This window comes from Vipera berus (genome assembly GCF_964194415.1).
Source record: "Vipera berus genome assembly, chromosome: Z".
Lineage (NCBI taxonomy): Eukaryota > Metazoa > Chordata > Lepidosauria > Squamata > Viperidae > Vipera > Vipera berus.
The window spans coordinates 12087129-12106215 of NC_138205.1; the positions used below are offsets into that span (position 1 = coordinate 12087129).

A 19087-nucleotide genomic window follows, 5' to 3' on the forward strand; every position below is an offset into this window, starting at 1 on the left:
ATTTCCGACATGCTGCTTATAATGCCTGACATAGACAGCTTATTATTTGTGCTTTTGACAATTAGAATAAAACTAGGGACGCGGTGGCTCAGTGGGTTAGGACGCTGAGCTTGTCGATCGGAAGGTCGGCAGTTTGGCGGGTCGAATCCCGAGTGTCGCGTAACAGAGTGAGCACCTGTTACTCGTCCCAGCTTCTGCCAACCTAGCAGTTTGAAAGCACGTAAAAATCCAAGTAGAAAAATAGGGATCACTCTGGTGGGAAGGTAACAGCGTTCCATGTGCCTTTGGCAGTCATGCTGGCCACATGACCATGGAGATGTCCTCGGACAAGCGCTGGCTCTTCAGCTTTGAAACGGAGATGAGCACCGGCCCCTAGAGTCGGAAACGACTAGCACACATGTGCGGGGGAACCTTTACCTTTACCTATAGAAAAAAACTAAGCTCTTTTTCTGTAATCATAAAGAGTCAAAATTGCAATATAATGATTGTTGCAGAAGAAATTGGAAGCTGCTTTTTTCTGTTCCTTTTTGTTCTGTCTTTCTGTGCTCTTTGTCTTATCTTTCTCCTCTCTTCTTTTGCACTTATTAGGTTGAGTTAGCTTTTATATTTCTTATAAAACTTTTAATAATAATTATAAAAAACAAAAGTGGAAGCATAGTGTGTTTTTCTCAGGGTAAATCTGAGGGAATGTTCCTCAATTATGTTAATATTTGACATAATATATGCTAGAAACCATGAGAGTTAAAACCAATAGAATAAAGAAATCCAGTAAATATAACCATGATTAATGAGGGAAGGTGTTTGCTTCCCACTAGGATGTGGAATCAATGGGTGGTTTTTTGAATACTCCTTTCTTTACCAGAGGAAAATGTGGCCAATTATCTCTGGAACTGAGCTTCACTTCCTTTCCTCTCAGTTATGGGAGCAGGAAATCCTTGAAGAAATTTGTTCATCTTGAGTCTATTTAATGGCTTCTCTGAAAGTGAGAGTCCACCAGTCCAACCATCCGCCAGCTCAACCTCTCCAGTTGAAGAACTTCGCAAGGTGAGAGGCTGAAGGCATGCTTGGCAAGTGTTGGCTAGATACTCTTTGCTATCCATACAGTGATCCGGCATTGAAATAAGGAGAGGTATTTTTGAAGTAACAATAGAGCTTTTCATGAGTTGTATGCTAGGAACCACAACAGAAAGTTTGCAGGTAGACTAGGATCAAAATTAAATTATGATTCTCAAAAATTTGCTTTCTTTCTCAGCAAGCTAATATGAATGCCAGTTTATTAATTTTTGTATCACATCTACTTCTCTTTGCTCCTAAAGGACAACCAGAAGATGGGATTCTCTATGTACATCGGCCTCTGTTGCCTTGGAACCTTGATCACCAATCCATTTTTGGGAGGTGAGTCCCCTAATTTAATCATGATGTGGGAAACAGCAAATTAAGCAACTTAGTAAAGTAAGTTCTGTCTTCAGATATTTTCATATGTAATATGCAGGTCAGACTTTTTATGCTGAAGCCAAAGTTCTGAAACTGTATTGCTGAGATGCGCTAATAAAATGAATGTACAGTATTTCAGCAATGTGATTTCTCAGGTTCCACATTTAATTTTCCGTCTGAAGGGCAGGAAGAGGAATAATAATTCTCTCCCTCAGACATTGAAACCTTTCTCAATGACTCCATTGTGGCACAGTTTTAGTCATTTAGGACTGTCCATTTGGGGCAAGGATAAGACTAGGGGAACTTTTGAACATTCTCCCAGCCCCCTTGAATACCTTGAAATTGTTCTGGAAAATAGATTTGGATCACTTTCAAGGTTGTAAAGAAGTAGAAGTATTTTGGGTCTCTTGATTGTTTTCCTCCATCTTAAAATCCTATCCTTCAAACCAGAAAAGCTCCTCGCCTTCATGCTAAACCACAGCCCTCAACCCTTCCAATCATGTCTACTCCCAATGGAAGAGATTCCATTCACAGGCATCTGCAATCTATTCAATTCCCTATCATTTTTTCCCCTCTTTTTTTCTCCCTGCAGCCAAGGCTGCATCATGCCCCAGAGACTGGTTGCAGAAACAGGGGAACTGCTATGGATATTTCGATGAGAAACTAAGTTGGGATGCTGCTGAGGTAAGAACTGTTGTTGGTTTTTTTCACCAGCCCAGGTGTGGAGAAAGGTTTCTTGAGAAACCAAAATTGCACAAATGGAGATGTGCAAAGTTTAAAGTTTGTGACAATCCCATTCATGAGCATGGAGTGCCACCTTCATGTCCTTTCTCTGTTCCTAGCTTGAGTGCCAGACTCATGGCCCAGGGTGTCACCTCGCCTCTATCCTCAGCTTCCAAGAGTCCTCGCTGGTGTCTGCATACGTCAAAGACAAACAGGGATCACCTAGCGCTGTCTGGATAGGGCTCCGTGATGTCTCTGGAGTGAGTCTGACATTTTTCATTTCATTTTCTTAAAAATTATTCCTGGTCTATGTATCGTGTTCTTTACTCAGTGGTTTTGTACACATTCTTTTGCTATATTTGACGAGTTGCTTGGTGATCATAATATATGACCTGAGATTGTTTGTTGGTGCTCATAACTGCAGTCTGTGCTGGATTTAGGCATCCACAAAGCAAACTACAATTGAGGATTCACAATCCATAGTGCCTCATAAAATTTTTTAGAATTGTTTTCTTTTGGGTTCTTGGCAATGTATGTGGTATTTTGTGGGTTCTCTAGGTGTTAAAATATTGTGTAGCCATTGTTTAAATAACAATGGGCCCTTCCAAGCTTTGTTGACCTTAGGGCCTCAACTAGTCTACATCCTGCACTGACTGCAGTGATATCAAGAAGGCTGCTAAATTAGGACCAATAGCAATGCTAGGTATTTCACCCCCCTCTCTTTTTGAAGGGGGGACCACTTCATCCTGACAGTATAATAACAAAAGTTCATTGCAAGCGGCCTTCCACCTCTACTTTTAAGGTAAATATGAATGGTGGGAGAAGAGTGGTTGTAATAGCTGAAAATATTTAACAAAACACAGCTCTGCAGTCCAACATTTCATAGAGCTGAATGTTAGATGCAACATATATAATTTTGCGATGGTGACGAATATACATTTCCACCACATTCATTGTCATGAATTGTTCATGATATGATGCCTTGTGATTTTTTATTTTAATGCATATATGCTACAAAATTTCATAGAGCTGAATGTTACACATAACCGTTTCCTCCATACTCACTGTCATGAATTTGGTATGATGTGATGCCTTGCTATATTTTTTTTAATGCATGTACAGTACAAAAATTATCACTTGACCACTGCTTGAACTTGTTGAAGTATCTAAGAACTGCACACCACTCAGTCTTTCCAGCCAATCTGTTTAATTTATCATCACAAAGGTTACTTACTTTCTTAACATGTAATTGTGGCCTGTCTTTTGTCAATAGAAAAGGCGATGGAGATGGGCTGATGAATCCACCTACAACTACAAAGCCTGGCTGGTAAACCAGCCAGACAACAAAAGACAGAATGAGCACTGTGTGGAGCTGGCACGTCACTCAAGTAAGCCAACACATCTTATCTGGTGGTTCTTGATATATCAGGACCATCAAGAAAACTAGAGTTTGCTTGTTTAATTTGGAGTAGTCCCATAAACCGGAGGAATGGAGTCCATGGAATTTTCCATAACTCAAAACTGAAAATGTCTTATCTTTTTTTCTGTAATAGCCTTTAGGAGAAATGATTAGGTTTCTATGAGGGCAAAGATGGATAACTGTTCTCCAGATATAATTCATTCTTTCCAAAACTGGTACCCACCATACATCAGCGTTAACTTTTCACCACCAACGGAGAACTGAGAAGTGATGTCCTATATATCAGGAAAGGTGCAATATAGAGAAAACTAGCCTAAACTTTTTCAAATGAGGATGCTTATATCTTACTGAATGATCAAAACTGGGTCTCTGGTTAGGAGGAGTGTGGTAGCCACTTCACAGTGCGTGTCACAGGTGTAATGAATCAGAAGCAAAATGATTAGTGAAATGATTGGTTATGCTTATAATTTTTACTGTGCAAGATCTTAGCGGGATCTTGTCTGTCTTTGTGTAAATGTTTTGGATCAAGTGACGTACTTCTGACAGATTCTCTGTTTGATGTGGGGGAAAAAAATGACCTGGTTCAGCCAAACGAATTCAGACATTAGAGCACCAAGTTCCACTCTTCACTTAGTTTCACTTTTGAACGAATGAACCTTTATTGTCAAAGTACAACCATGTATACATGACATTGGCTGAGCCTCCCTTCGTGCCCCCCTCCTCACAACTCACAGTGACAACAAACCCTCCATCTTATTACACCATGTGAGCTAATTGCATAACACACCAGCCTCGCAAGTCAGTCACACATAAAATTAAAAAATTATTTCCCGTTCAAGAGCCTAACAGCCCATGGATAAAAGCTGTTCTTCAGCCTGTTGGTGCGGCTGGCTATACTCCTATAATATCTCCTACCCGATGGTAGGAGAGTAAAGAGATACCAACCAGGGTGTGAGTCATCCCTGAGAATTTTCCTCACACTTCCAAGGCAGCGAGCCCTGGCGATGTCATCCAGTGGTGTCAGGGAACAGCCCACAATGTCTTGTGCTGTGCTCACTACCCTCTGTAATACTTTCCTATCCGCGGCTGTCAGACCAGCATACCAAACCACAATACCATATGAGAGGACGCTCTCTATGGTAGACCGGTAAAAGAGGGTCATTAGCCATTGTTCTACCATGTTCTTCTGCAAGACCCTGAGGAAGTGGAGTCTCTGTTGGGCCTTTCTGGCCACCTGGTTTGTATTAACTTTCCAGGTAAGGTCTTCACAGAGGTAGACTCCCAGAAATTTAAAGGAGGAAACTCTCTCCACACAGGCCCCCACCCCGATGAAAAGTGGGGCAGGTTCCTCTTTTTTCCTCTGGAAGTCTAGCACCATCTCTTTCATCTTGCCAATGTTCAGGTGCAAGTTGTTCTTGGAACATCACAAGGATAGTTTTTGTACCTCCCCCCTATATGCTGTCTCATCTCCACCTGTAATAAGACCCACTACGGTGGTATCATCTGCGAACTTAATTATCACAGTAGATGGGTCAGATGTGTACAATGAGTACAGGTAGGGGCTAAGCATGCAGGCCTGTGGCGAGCCGGTGTAAAGCTTCAGGAGGGTGGATAAAACAGACCCGATGCTCACTGTTTGTAACCGGTCCCTGAGAAAGTCTTTAATCCAATTGCAGATGGAGGGAGAAAATTTCAAGTCAGTCAGCTTTTCAATGAGAGTGCTCAGCAAAATGGTGTTGAAAGCCGAGCTGTAATCAACAAAAACCACCCTGAAATAGCTTCCAGGGTTCTCTAGATGGCTTTTTTATGCATTCATTGGTATATCCGTAGTTAAGATACTCCATATTTTATTTCTATCTCAAGAAATTTCTTTGTATAGTTCAATGATTACGAGCAATTAAGGGCAATGCCTACATCTCTCCCTTCTAGATAAAAAAATTGGAATTGTGACATCAGGGATAAGGTTCATGTGAATTTCTTCCTTTCTTCCCTCCTCCCCTCCCTTCCCCCCTTCTTCTTTCCTCTTTTCTTTTTCCACTTTCAAAAACAAAGTCAGTGTTTGCTTTCCTTTTCATGGGAAATTCCATTGGAGCCAGTGGAGATCTTGAAGGCAATATAAAACATGACAATATTTTCTAGGCTATTGTTGAAGGAATTGAGAAGTAACTTCTGTCTTATCTTTGGCCTTTTAGATTTTAAATTGTGGAACGATAACTTTTGTGGCAATCAAAATGCTTACATCTGTAAGTACCAACTATAGAGCCACCAGGACTACAGCAGCTGGGATGCAACCAGAACCAGCTACAAAATACTTGCAAATTTGATTGACACCCTGTCGATTTTACTGCCTCTGAATCATCCAAATGAAAGATCAGATCTTCTCCAGTCCTATCCAACACTTCCTCTTAGCATAGACAATGTCACCTTTACCCTGTTCTCCTCCCTTTTCTCAATGGAAATACAATTTGAATAAATCCTCTGTGGCACATATATAATACAAAGTTTCTGGGGATATTTCTGTCATTCAAGAACAGGGGAGGACAATATTTGGTGGGGTTGGGTGGGACAGAAGCAGTTGTATCGGCTGGGTCAAATCCAAGAATTTTATCCCAGTGTTTCAGGATAAAGGAATAAAAGGAATGAATGGAAGAGAGAGGTGAAAATACATGGTGGCCCCCAGGGGCATCATAGCAGCAGGGGGGCAAAAACATCAAGATGGCAGTCATGATTGAAACTGAAGCACCAACCCCTTTTTTTTGTGCATCCTTTTGAGCAAAAAATTATGGCCGCCACCTTGACTTGTATAGCTTCCTTGTAGATGTCCCCTTTTGCCTCCATTGCCTGGTATTTTTGCCTACATATATTCTTAAGGTGGCACACTTAAACTTGCAAAGACAGACACGCAGTTGGAAAGGTAAATAAATGAAATCTGTTGAAATCCAATTTCTCCACCATCTTCCAATTTTATATAAAAGACAATGGATGTCAGAATCAGATCCTCTCCTGGACATTTCTGTTGCCAGCAACTTCTTTTAAATTCTGGTTCTGACTTTTTGGAAAGCTGTTGGGGTTGACTGCCAATGTCGATGCAGGAATTGCTGCAATACATCTATCAATGACAAATGTAGAGAATGCCTATTGCCAACAGACTGGTCACTCTTTTTTTTCTTTTCGAAAAACTGTATGCTACACTATGAAATGCATACAAAAACTTTAGAAAGGAGTTTGGCCAGGTGGCTAATGTAAATATTCTTATTATTGAATCTTAGTTGTTTTATTGAATCTTATTGTTTCATGATTAGCCTAAGTGAGTGTAACTAACAAAGCATACTGTCAAAAGAAACAACAACAGGATTTTATTGAATTGGCAAGAGTATTAGAACAACATGTCACTGACCAGGAATATTTATTTGTGTTCACTTTTTAGTGAGCAAAGAACAATAAAGCTTAGTAAAGTCTGGATCAACTGAAGGTTAATTGTAAATGAGAGATCAGATCTAAGGAGAAAGAACCCAGATTCACTTAGGCTAGGAAAAGTTGCCTGAACTCCTGGTTTCAGTGAAGGATTCCTTAAAATGATCTGAAATCCAGAACTGAAGCATGATGATCTGAACCCAAAATTACTTTATCCAATCCAAACTGGCTTTTGTTTTTCTAATCAACTGAAAGTTGTAAAGCTTTAGCAGTAAGTGTTAGTACATGACCAGATATATGGAAAAGAAGGAAGATAAACCGCAGGGATGCGTTGTGAAACATGCAAATTTGAAGGCATGAAAACTATACTCTCTAATCCAAAGATAAAGTGACAAAGTTGCATCGTGCTACTTCAAGATATTTAACTGTGCTGAATTGCTCTGGCATAATTTTATTCACATGGCGGCTCATCACTATTGAAATGCAGACCAAATCTTTTTATGCTAACTCTCTGTTTTGGATTTCTCACAACATAATTCACCCACTCCACCCCTCATGAATGACTAAGCTACACATTAAGCCATTTTTTTTGTCTAATAGCACTGCAGACATTGCTTTCACTTGTGTGAGATTCAGAGATTTTCACGTCATCCACCTTCAACCTTTGCAGTGTCCTACTCAAGTTCTCTTCCTGCTTATGATTCTGGGTATTTGTTCAAACTGCTAATTACTACTCCAAATGTCATTACATGCTACTGTTCACATATTGCTACAGCTATTCTACCCACAATTCTTTGTTCTTTAGTCTCCTGGCAAAATCAGCCCTAAGGCAGGATGTTAATTCTAGATGTGGAAGAGCTATAAAGCAATTGCTGCATGCAATGCCAATGCTTTCTGGTTAAATCAACATCTACAAGAATTCTCCAGTCAAAAAAGAATCCATGATAATAAATGGATCATAACTGCAATTTTCTTAAAGTGTCCTGTAAGTGCCAAAACAAATTTAAAAGGAGTATTGTTTGAATGATAAAGATGTTGGTTGCTGCTTGTGAAGTTTAACTGTTGCTGGATACTTTCTAAGTCAAGATCAGGACTTGAATCTTGTCATTCTAAATGCCCCCCAGCTTAGCTTCCTCCTAGTTACACAACAAAGAAATGAAATACTTCATACTTCTACCCCAGGTTTCCTCCAGATTCCAACAGAGATATAGATAAAAGCAGTAGTGTCAGGAGAACATGACACTCAAAAGCTGAATATCCAGGGAAACTTCTTGAATCTGGGTGAGTGTAAAAATACTTATGCTTGAGGCTCTGCAACGAACATTTTATTGCTTATCGTGTGATAATGGGCTAGAATAGAATAGAATAGAATAGAATAGAACAGAACAGAACAGAGCAGAGCAGAACAGAATAGGAATAAGAATAGAATAGAATAGAATAGAATAGAATAGAATAGAATAGAATAGAATAGAGTAGAGTAGAGTAGAGTAGAATAGAATAGAATAGAATAAGAATAAGAATAAGAATAGAATAGAATAGAACAAAAATAAGAACAGAATTGAACAGAACAGAACAAAACAGAACAGAACAGAATAGAATAGAATAGAATAGAATAATAACTTCATTGTCACTTTAAACGTACATTAATCAACATACATTAAAATGAGATTTCGTTGCATACAGCTCTCAGAGGATAATCACTTCCAATATACACTGCATAAACATGACCAAAAAAAAATCAGGTAGAACACACACACACACACACACACACACACACACACACACAGAGAGAGAGAGAGAGAGAGAAAGAGAGAGAGACATATTTTCATTGCTAGTTAAATCTTCTAATATCATTCTTAGTTTAAGAGTCTAAGTAAATGTGCTTCGAAATATGTGCTTATGGAAAAAGAAAACTCTTTAAAGATACATAATTAATTTCATATTTGGTACAATTTAACACAGAGCTCTGTTACTTACAACCCTAATGCTTTCCTTTCCTCCCACTTTTTTATTTTCTCATCCTTCCACTTTGCAGTTTTTCTGTTGTCCTTCAAGATTTTCTTTTTCTTTTCGAACTATTATCTCTATTACTGCAAAACCTCCTTGTTACAAATGGCGCAATGCTGTTTGGCGAGTTCATCAGTCACAATCCCACTTGGATGCTAGCAGTAGCAGAAATTGGTAATTTTGAGCTGCTGCTTTTCTTCCCACAGTTCAAATGTTTCAATTTATCCTGGTAGAGTAGTCTAGTGTTAAGCTAATAAATTCAGAGATTCAAATCCCCAATTGATCATGGAGCTCATTTGTTGACATTCACCAATAAATTTCTTTCAGTTCAGACTAACTAGTTCAATTCAGTTCAGTTAATATGTCTTCTGGGTTATTGAAGATCATGAACCTCTATCGTGTTGGTTTGACTCATGATTGTTATGTGATAGAAAGATATGGGGAGGCCCCGGTTTCCTCTACATTCTATGTCGTTGACCTAATCATATTGGTTCAGCTGCCTTTAGGGATGTTTTCTCACTCCAGACCACAAGAATGCCTTAGAGAGTGATCTACACAACTTGTTATAGAGCAGCTTTTTTTGCTTGTTCTGCCAGTTGATCCACAGGTCTTCACCATCCTCCATTCCTAACCACAATAGTAGAACTATGATGAATATCTCAGAGACTATGGCTAAGATGTGGACATGATTATCTTCCATGCCAAGAATGTTGCGGTTGTGAAGATAAAATTATAAGAGACTCAAATATACTATGCTGTTGTGTTCAATTTGTGGAAGGGTGAATGTGTACACTTTTTTCCCCTCTCCACTCACACAGTTTCATAACTTTAAGACTTGTTATTGACACCAAAGAAGGGAGAGTTTTCTCCACATTGAACGCCGAGTTTGCTGACACAGGAATTACCTTCTATTCAACCACAAAACTTTACTCAATCAGCTGTGGTGCTGATATATATATATATATGAGGGATGCAGTGGCTCAGTGGGTTAGGACTCTGATCTTGTTGATCAGAAGGTCAGCAGTTTGGCGGGTTGAATCCCGAGTGCCACGTAACAGAGTGAGCGCCTGTTACTCATCCCAGCTTCTGCCAACCTAGCAGTTCGAAAGCACGTAAAAATGCAAATAGAAAAATAGGGACCACTACGGTGGGAAGGTAACAGTGTTCCGTGTGCCTTTGGTGTCTAGGCTTGCCGGCCACATGACCACGGAGACGGCTCTTCGGCTTTGAAACGGAGATGAGCACTGGCCCCTAGAGTTGGAAATGACTAGCACGCATGTGCAGGGGAACCTTTACCTTTTTACACTCTCTCTCTCTCTCTCTCTCTCTCTCTCTCTCACACACACACACACACACACACACACACACACACACACACACACACACAGACACGCTATGTTCAGGAGAAGTATGAATCAGCCCAGAATGTCTTTCATGGCTTGTTTACTGAAACATAATGGTTGATTCTTGACTCAAAATTTCCATATACGGAGCTTTATATATGTCAGCTTTTTATAAAAACCTGTGGTTAGGGATTTGCTATTTGATCTCTCCTTTAACACTTTATATATGTTTAGTTGCAAAAGCTGAAAGGGCATGGGGATTAAAAGAAAAATTCCTTCAAGCTTTTTAAAAACTGCAGTAAGTCAAAACAAAAGCTTATATTTAACATGGCTTCTTTGGATAAGCTGCTGCTTTGAGCTTTCTGAAGAAAGCCAAGGATGTAATTGGATCATGACTGTGTGGTTTCTTTGATTTATACTCTGTGTTTTCTTTAGGAGCTGAAAGTATCTTAATTTTATGCCACAAGGTCAATTCTATGAGGTAGGCTGGGAAACAAAAGAGTGACTGGCCCAAATCCATGCAAAGAGATTTGCTGGTCCATGGTCCTAATCCAACACTTCATCCCTACACAACACTAGCACTCTTTTCTGATGCAATAAATAATTTTTTAATGGAAAATATCTCTTGATTTTCTCTTAGCTGAAGAGCAAGAATGAGACCTTTGGCATACAGTAGTCTTTGTCTCCTTGGCTTCTTTATGGCAGGTGAGTTTGCCCTTATGAAAAAAAAGGTCTGAAGATCAAGATGGGTGAAGACAGAGAAGCTGCCTATACATCAATCAAATAGAATGGAAGGCCAAAATAGAAGGCTGTCAATAGAAGAGAATATTTGTAGCTCAGGATTGAAGTATGGTGTCCTTGGTGCTCTCTGAGTGTGATTGTTTGCCTGCAGACATGTCAGTTCCAGACGAGGTAGCATCATCTGTGTGTATCAGTTACTTAGACTAGTCAGTTAAACCTAGGCTAGTAAAGAAATTGTTGCAAGCAAACAACCAAGCTCCGAGAGCATCAAGGTCTATCTAAACAACTGTCAGCCTTCCGGTAAACCCTTTTCAGGCTGCAGTCTGGCTCAGTGGTAAAGTGCCTGTTCTGCAAGAAGGGAATCTCAACTTCAATTCCTGGCTTCTCCCTATCACAAGATCTGTGAAAGAGTTATCTCAAACTATGGGCAGCTTTGCTGTGGTTAGAACAAAGGAAACAAACCTAAATAAAGATATTGTTAATAATAGCAGAAATAAATAATGGTGACAGGGAGCCACCTAATCCCCTGTTAGGCCCAAGCTGCTTAAAGAAACAAAAAAATATGGTAATCTTAAATTAATAGACACCTCTTCCTGCTCACTTTTTGTTTAAGATAGCTGATATCTTTTCCCCCCGAGATGGTGTCCATGTCAGGCCATTATAATGAGCATAACAGCAATAGAGCTTCCTGGGAAAATGTCATCTTATGGAGGCTGAGACGCTGATCTCCTCCCTGCATTCACTTTCATAGTCATGACATAACCATGTCGCCTTTCCAGCATTCATGTCTACTGTGCTTCCCCAGTTTCTCAAGCTGCATTCTGCCCGAGGGAATGGTTAAGGTATCAGAGGAACTGTTATGGGCTCTTCCATGAGAAGCTGAGCTGGCATGAGGCTGAGGTAAGACTTGAAATCTCTAAGAAAGCTGTGGAGAACATGGGATTGATGAAGCATCTCAGCCTCACATGCTTTCTTCTTGGCTTCAGAGCAGGTGCCAAAGCTATGGCCGGGGGACCCACCTTGCCTCTATCCTTGCCCGGCCAGAAACATTGATTGTGTCCAAACATATCTCTGCTTATATGAAAGAAAAAGGGGTGGATGTCTGGATTGGGCTCCATGATGTTCACCATGTGAGTATGACCCTCCATATTTGTCTTTCAATAATCAGCCCCTCATCCCAACATCTATCTAACCTCTATTGATTTGATGGCTCTTTTCTTTGGATTTAGTGTCTGTTTCTTCTGTCTTGGTAACTTCAGAATGGGATCTGGAGGTGGACTGATGAGTCTGTTTTCAATTACAAGAACTGGATGCGAGGAGAACCCAACAATCTTTGGAATTCTGAATACTGTGTTGCTCTCCGAGCCTCCACAGGTGGGTTTTCCATTCAGAGAAGGTTGCGTAGACTTTGTGCACTCTGCAGTCAGGGTTGACCATCTGGAGAATAAAAGTAGTCCTCAGCTTAAGATTATTCATTTGTCAACTCTTTGAAGTTATGACAGTATTGAAAAAGTGACTTATGACTGGTCCTTACACTAATAACTATTGCAGCATCCCAAAGATCAAAATTTGGGTGCTTGGCAATTGGCATACATTTATGGCAGTTGCAGTATCCCAGGGTCATATGACTACCTTTTGCTTCCAACAAGCAAGGTTAATGAAGAAAGTTGGATTTGCTTAATAATCATGTGATCTGCTGAACAGCCATAACAAAAAAAAAATTCTTAAAATTGGATTCAGCTCACTTAATGACCACATTGCTTAGCAATGGAAGTTCTGGTTTCAATAAGCTGAGGACTATGTGTAGGGTAAGTTAAGTAGATCCATAGCCTAATTCCATAACTTGACTAGTTTCCATCCGTTGCTTCTTGTCCTGCCTTTGGGCACTTTGGAGAATAGCTTGACTCCCTCTTCTTACATGGTAGAAAAGAGAGAGAGAGTATGATAATTTAAGAGTTGAAACTGAGTTAAATACAATAAGGAACTTATAATAATAAAAATAGTGCTCTATGCAAACTCCTGTCTAGGTTTAATGAATCGATTCCAATATAAGACAGATAGTCCTGTACTGTCAAGCAAGATTTTCTGCTAGAGATTTTGAGAATGGGATTAAAGTAAGTTTATGCACCAAAGTGGTATGCCTGACAATATAAATGCAACAGCACTATGTGAAGATGTCTACAATTCAGAACTGCATTAAATTCAAAGTCACTTTTCACGAGATGGGCGGCTATACAAATTTGATGAATGCATGAATGTTTCACATGCCACCTTTCTTTGCTGTGCCGAAAAGAAGTGACTGCTATCATATTTCTTATTTGCTTTCCCCTAGGTTATACAATCACTGTTGGTTTTTCAATATTTATTTCCTTACCCAAATAAAGATTAGCTCAGTGCTCTTTCTTCAAAACTGTCATCAGTTGCTTTTCCCCTTGGCTAAAGAAAAGGTTGGATCACAATTTTCTTGAAGCACTTAACATTATGGTTAAGATACATCCCTTTGGGCTGTTTATACCTGATAATTAGATAGTTGTCCTCAGGGAAAAAGACATTCACATGGGAAGGCCTCGAGAGAGGGTGGTTAAATCTCTTGATAAATCTTTGCAGGAAAGTTTGCTTTTATATCTTTTAAAGTAGGTGACAGTGGAAGGAAACCTAAATAAGAGGATTCTAATAAGAACAATATTTCTAACCTGGTTATTAATAGCAATAGCACTTAGACTTTATATACCGCTCAATATTGCGTTACAGCACTTTCTGAGCGGTTTATAAATATCAGCATATTGCCCCAACAATCTGGGTCCTCATTTTACCATCTTGGAAGAATGGAAGGCTGAGTCAACCTTGAGCACATCAGATCAAACTCCTGGCTGTGGGCAGAGTTAGCTTGCAATACTGCATTCTAACCACTGCAACATCAGGTCTCAGTATTAAACAAGGAATTGATTGAGGAATTAAACATGGATGCTACCATGAAACTAAATGCTTTATATATTGTTAGAAACAGGGTGGCAGAACTGTTTACCAGAGGGCACATCTCATATTTGAAGAGAGAAACTATAATGTGAACTTAGCAGATTTCACCATATGAATTACTATATTGCTTACATATCATTGTCAATGTTTGCAAAGCTCTAATGAACTTAAAGTGCAAATACAAAAGTAATGTAGTCTATTTTTCACCAGCATAATTTGTTTTGAAGATAGTTTTGCATTTTTAACCAGCATGAAGGACACGGAATTTCAGGATGAACAACTATTTTCATCCCTACAGCACAAACTGCACACATTTCTTTTCATTTATGAATGACAGTCAAAAAGCATCAAGTAATTTCATTTGTAGGTAAATACAATTCTTGATAGCTCTGTCAAGATGAAGATAGCAAAGGCTCTCAATAAAATATCACTTGGTGAGCAAAATATCCCCCATGTATCTGGATGCTCCATCTTCCAGATTTTCTTATTTTATTCAAATGCCTCTTTTTGAAAATTCAAGAAGGGCTCACATCTAAAACAATGCATACTGAAACAAAAATAAGCGCAACCACACAGTCAGAAACTATAAAGTGTAACAAGTTGCCGTGTATTGCCAACCTTGTTTAATTGGGTAAAAGCTACATAGAGTTGGATCAATTTGTTTCTTTGTTGGATCATACAAAAAAAACAACAACACCTTGGTCTGCAGGCTACACCAGAACTGATGTTTAACAGGTTCAGAAGACTCTCTGCCCACCCAGGTAAATTAGATAGGACACACATTCAGATAAGCTAATTTTACTTTATTCTATGCTCAGTGGGTTAGGACGCTGAGCTTGTCGATCAGAAGGTCGGCAGTTTGGCGGGTTGAATCCCGAGTGCCGCGTAACAGAGTGAGCGCCTGTTACTCGTCCCAGCTTCTGCCAACCTAGCAGTTCGAAAGCACGTAAAAATGCAAGTAGAAAAATAGGGACCACTATGGTGGGAAGGTAACAGCGTTCCGTGCGCCTTTGGCGTCTAGTCATGCCGGCCACATTTCCACGGAGACATCCTCGGACAAGCGCTGGCTCTTCGGCTTTGAAACGGAGATGAGCACCGGCCCCTAGAGTCGGAAACGACTAGCACGCATGTGCGGGAGAACCTTTACCTTTAGCCTTAAGGTTATAAAAATAGCATCTTGCCAGTCTGAAAGTACAAATTTCATCACTTTTAATAGTCTGATACTTTTAAGTGGGTCTTCCCCAAATTTCTTTTTCTGACTGTTAAGCAACAGTTGGTACCCATCTCTCTTGTCCAATAATTTCCTAGGAAGCATGTCTTCCCTTTCCCCCTCAAAGTCATTCTCACATACCATTACATCAACACAACCAACAGTTGTGACGGTAAAAACCTAGTGTCCTCTTTCAATATACCCAAATGGGCCTCTTTCTTGAGTGATGGATAATGAAAACCTGGCATTGCATGTCTTTCTGTTTTCATCTTACTATTAGAATGGGGGGGGGGGGAAGGGAGATGATGTTTTGAATGGGTTAGTTAGAGAAAACAAATCTCTCCCGTTCTGCAGGAGTTTGCTGAGTGAAGCTATCTGGAACCTTTTCAAGGACATTCTAGTCGCTGTGAAGAAGATAGCAGACAGTTCTTGTAACAATGAGAATTTGTTTACCTGAGCTATATGGACATCCGGGGGTTTTGGCTGGCAGTGTCATTGTTATATGCTATGGTAAGATGCCTTGGGATTTTAGAGTTAGTTTTCCTTCGCCTATACCACATCATGTATTCAATAAACCAGTAGGATTTTTAAGAAATAAAAGATATCCTGGGCTTTATTTGGATATTCGAGCTGGAGGTTTACAAAGGCTACATGAGAGAACAACACAGCAAAACTTTCAAGAACCTTAGTCTTAGAAGAGCACTGAGCAGTACTACAAGAAAGACCAGCAATTATCAGAAAAGGAAAATCTTGTCAAAATTTGTGGGACACATAACACCTCCGATCAAAGGAAGACCCATGCTTTTAATAGGGTAGATATGCAAAAGAGGGAATTCGGACAGGAAGACCTTGTGATAAATGAGCAACACACATTAGTTGTACACCTTCACAACTGAGCAAATGGCACAAATGGGCTCTTATCATCCTTTGGATGTTCTTTTTTTTATTAAAGAGTTTTACAAACACAAGATTTTACAATATATCCCCAAATCCCTGCCACCCCAAACCCGCCCACTTCCCCCCCCCACTTCCCAGAGCTAAATACAGGATTATAGTTATAATAATCATATTCTAAATAAAAAATTATGCATAATATACAATTAACCAAATTCATAATGTGCTTTAACTCCCCTTTAACATAAATACATACAAAGTACCAACACTAAGATCAATAACAATATCCCTCTAAAATCTACTCATAAGCTAAATGGAACTTTTTAGTCCCATATTTATTCTGAATATAATCTATCCATCTCCTCCAAACTGAAATATATCTTTCCTGTGAATGATCTTTCAAGTAAGCAGAAATCTTAGACATTTCTGCAAGATTCGAAACTTTAAACACCCATTCTTCTATAGTAGGCAAACTATCCTTCTTCCAATATTGTCCCACCGGTAACCGTGCTGCTGTTATCATATTCAATTGGTTTCTTTAACATCACAATCTACAACAATACCCAATAAAAAAAATTGCGGAGAAAACTTTATCTTTCTCTTAAAAATCTTTTGAATGTTCCACCAAATTTTAATCCAAAAAGCTTTTATATTTCTACAAGTCCACCACATATGAAAATAGGTGGCTTCTAAACTACCACATCTCCAACATTTATACTGTAAGTTAGGATACATGTTAGACAACTTCTTGGGATCCAGATGCCATCTATAAAACATTTTATAAAAATTTTCTCTTAAATTTTGAGCCTGAGTAAATTTAACATTTCTGACCCAAATTATCTCCCAAGTATCCAGCGAAATTGGTTCCTGAATATTTTGTGCCCACTTTATCATACAATCTTTAACTAATTCCGTTTCCAAATCCAATTCAATTAAAGCATTATATATCCTCTTTATATGTGCACAATTTAAGTCTCTAATTTGTTTTACTAAATTTTGATCTATAATTGTGATGCCAACCTTTTGATCTAACTTCCACCTAGCTTTCAATTGGGTATATTGAAACCAAGAGTAACTTATGTTTTCTTGTCTTAACTCATCTAATGATTTAAGTTGCCAATCATTCCCTTCCAATCTAAGTAATTCCTTATAAGAAACCATATCCAAACTCACTCCCATAGATAACGCCCTCTATCGCGTGTCCAGGATTTCCCCAAATCGGTATTTTATAATTTAACTTATAATTTAATTTAATTTGGATGTTCTTAATGGGAAGGAAGGTAAATGAACTTCAGAAAAGATTTGCATTAGAATATTTTCATTGATATTGCACTTTATGTAAGCCACAAGAAAGGTTCAGAAGAAGAAGGTGACCAAAGGTAGTTCTTGTGAGTTGATGTTTTGAAGAAGATGGAAGAGAGCTTTATCTCTGTGGAATGTGAGGAGGTAATGAGATAAGTGGGAAGGCAGCCCATCACATCAGCATCCTGGGAAGCACTGGGAGAAGGTTGTCATCTTTACAACACATGTTTGCAGATGTAGGCATTGCGTGCATTGCATTGAATGTCATTCCATAGTTTAAAGCCTAAAATGCAAATGTAAAGTATTATTATTTGGGGGTGCTTTAGTTTTTTTCCAAATTGGGTAGTCCAGATAAATGAATACGCACATGCAAATACACAGAAACATATATGCAAGAATGTTAGTTTATAATGAGACTAGAAAAAAAAGCTTGTTTGGGTTTAATTCTGCTTTGTAAATCATTGATCTTTATGACTATTATTGAGACTGTCATACATTTTCTCCTATCATTAAACCTAAGAAATTCTCAGAGGGAGACTAGTGGAAAAAGGATAAGATGCGAAGTTGACAACCGGTTGCAAATCCATGTTGTTTAGAATGTCAAAATTTCTTGCATGAGAAGTTTGCTTACCTGTGGATCGTCGCAGCTCCACACAGTGCTCATTGTTGCCATAATTATCTGGTTGGTAGTTCATCCAAGATTTGTAGTTGTAAGTGGATTCATCAGCCCATCTCCACTTCCCAGTCTGTGGAAAGGAAACATGCTTAAAAGAACAAGAACAAAAAAATTTACTGGTAATTTTTGTCTGTGATTATGAGGAATTGAATGTTTTATTGGCAAAGTACAGAGCAGGAATCTACAGGATTAAGGTAAGTCAATAAACATTGTGCTACTGCTGGTAGTGATCTATAGGAGCAGAGTTAAGTCAGATGATCTCACCTGACGGACATCATGAAGCCCAATCCAGACATTAGCAGGTTCCCGTTGGTAAGTCGAGATGTGCTCAGCCACCAGGAGAGTCTCTGCTATGGTAAGGGTGGAGGCAAGATGTGCACCTCGGCCATAGCTCTGGCACTCGATCTGAAAAAAACCAAAAAAGGAATATGACGTCTGTGATCATTTCCCAAATCCAGAATCTGTGAAACTTCCCACATGTTGAATTTTGTAAAATTCTAAATACGATCAATCACTTGTACAATATGATTTGAAGGGATCTTTTAAGTCTTACAGGAGACGCTAATATTGCACATCAACTTAGTGAAATCCTATATTTGCACTTAAACATGTTTCCTTCCTGCTCAAAATTCGAGAATATCTTCATTTAGAATGTTGATAAAGAACATATAAGTCTCAAATATAGGAATACGGTACTATATACTTTATATACAAATACAGTATTATATGCTGTAGCTTAGGATTTGTATCACAGAAAAACCCAACCTATCCATTACCCTATAATCCTTTTCCTAAAGCTGTAGATCATTCATTAGAGAACATGTTGACTGTAAGAAAGACTTTCTACCTCAGCTTCATGCCATGTCAACTTCTGATCAAAATAAGCATAGCAGTTGCCTTGGTTTTGCAGTCATTCCCTGGCACAGGTGTCAGCCTCCACTGCATTG

General features: G+C 39.0%; 1 protein-coding gene across 1 annotated transcript; it reads left to right on the top strand.

The window, feature by feature from the left end:
• Window positions 1-1328: 1328 nt before the first annotated feature.
• On the top strand, window positions 1329-5837 carry LOC308678479 (C-type lectin BpLec-like; the record flags this gene model as incomplete). The annotated part of the gene is made up of 6 exons (XM_081345690.1): window positions 1329-1395; window positions 2027-2118; window positions 2277-2417; window positions 2888-2959; window positions 3431-3545; window positions 5770-5837. The coding sequence occupies 6 exons, from the start codon at window positions 1329-1331 to the stop codon at window positions 5835-5837; spliced, it is 555 nt and encodes a 184-aa protein (XP_081201816.1).
• Between the last annotated feature and the right edge of the window lie 13250 nt (window positions 5838-19087).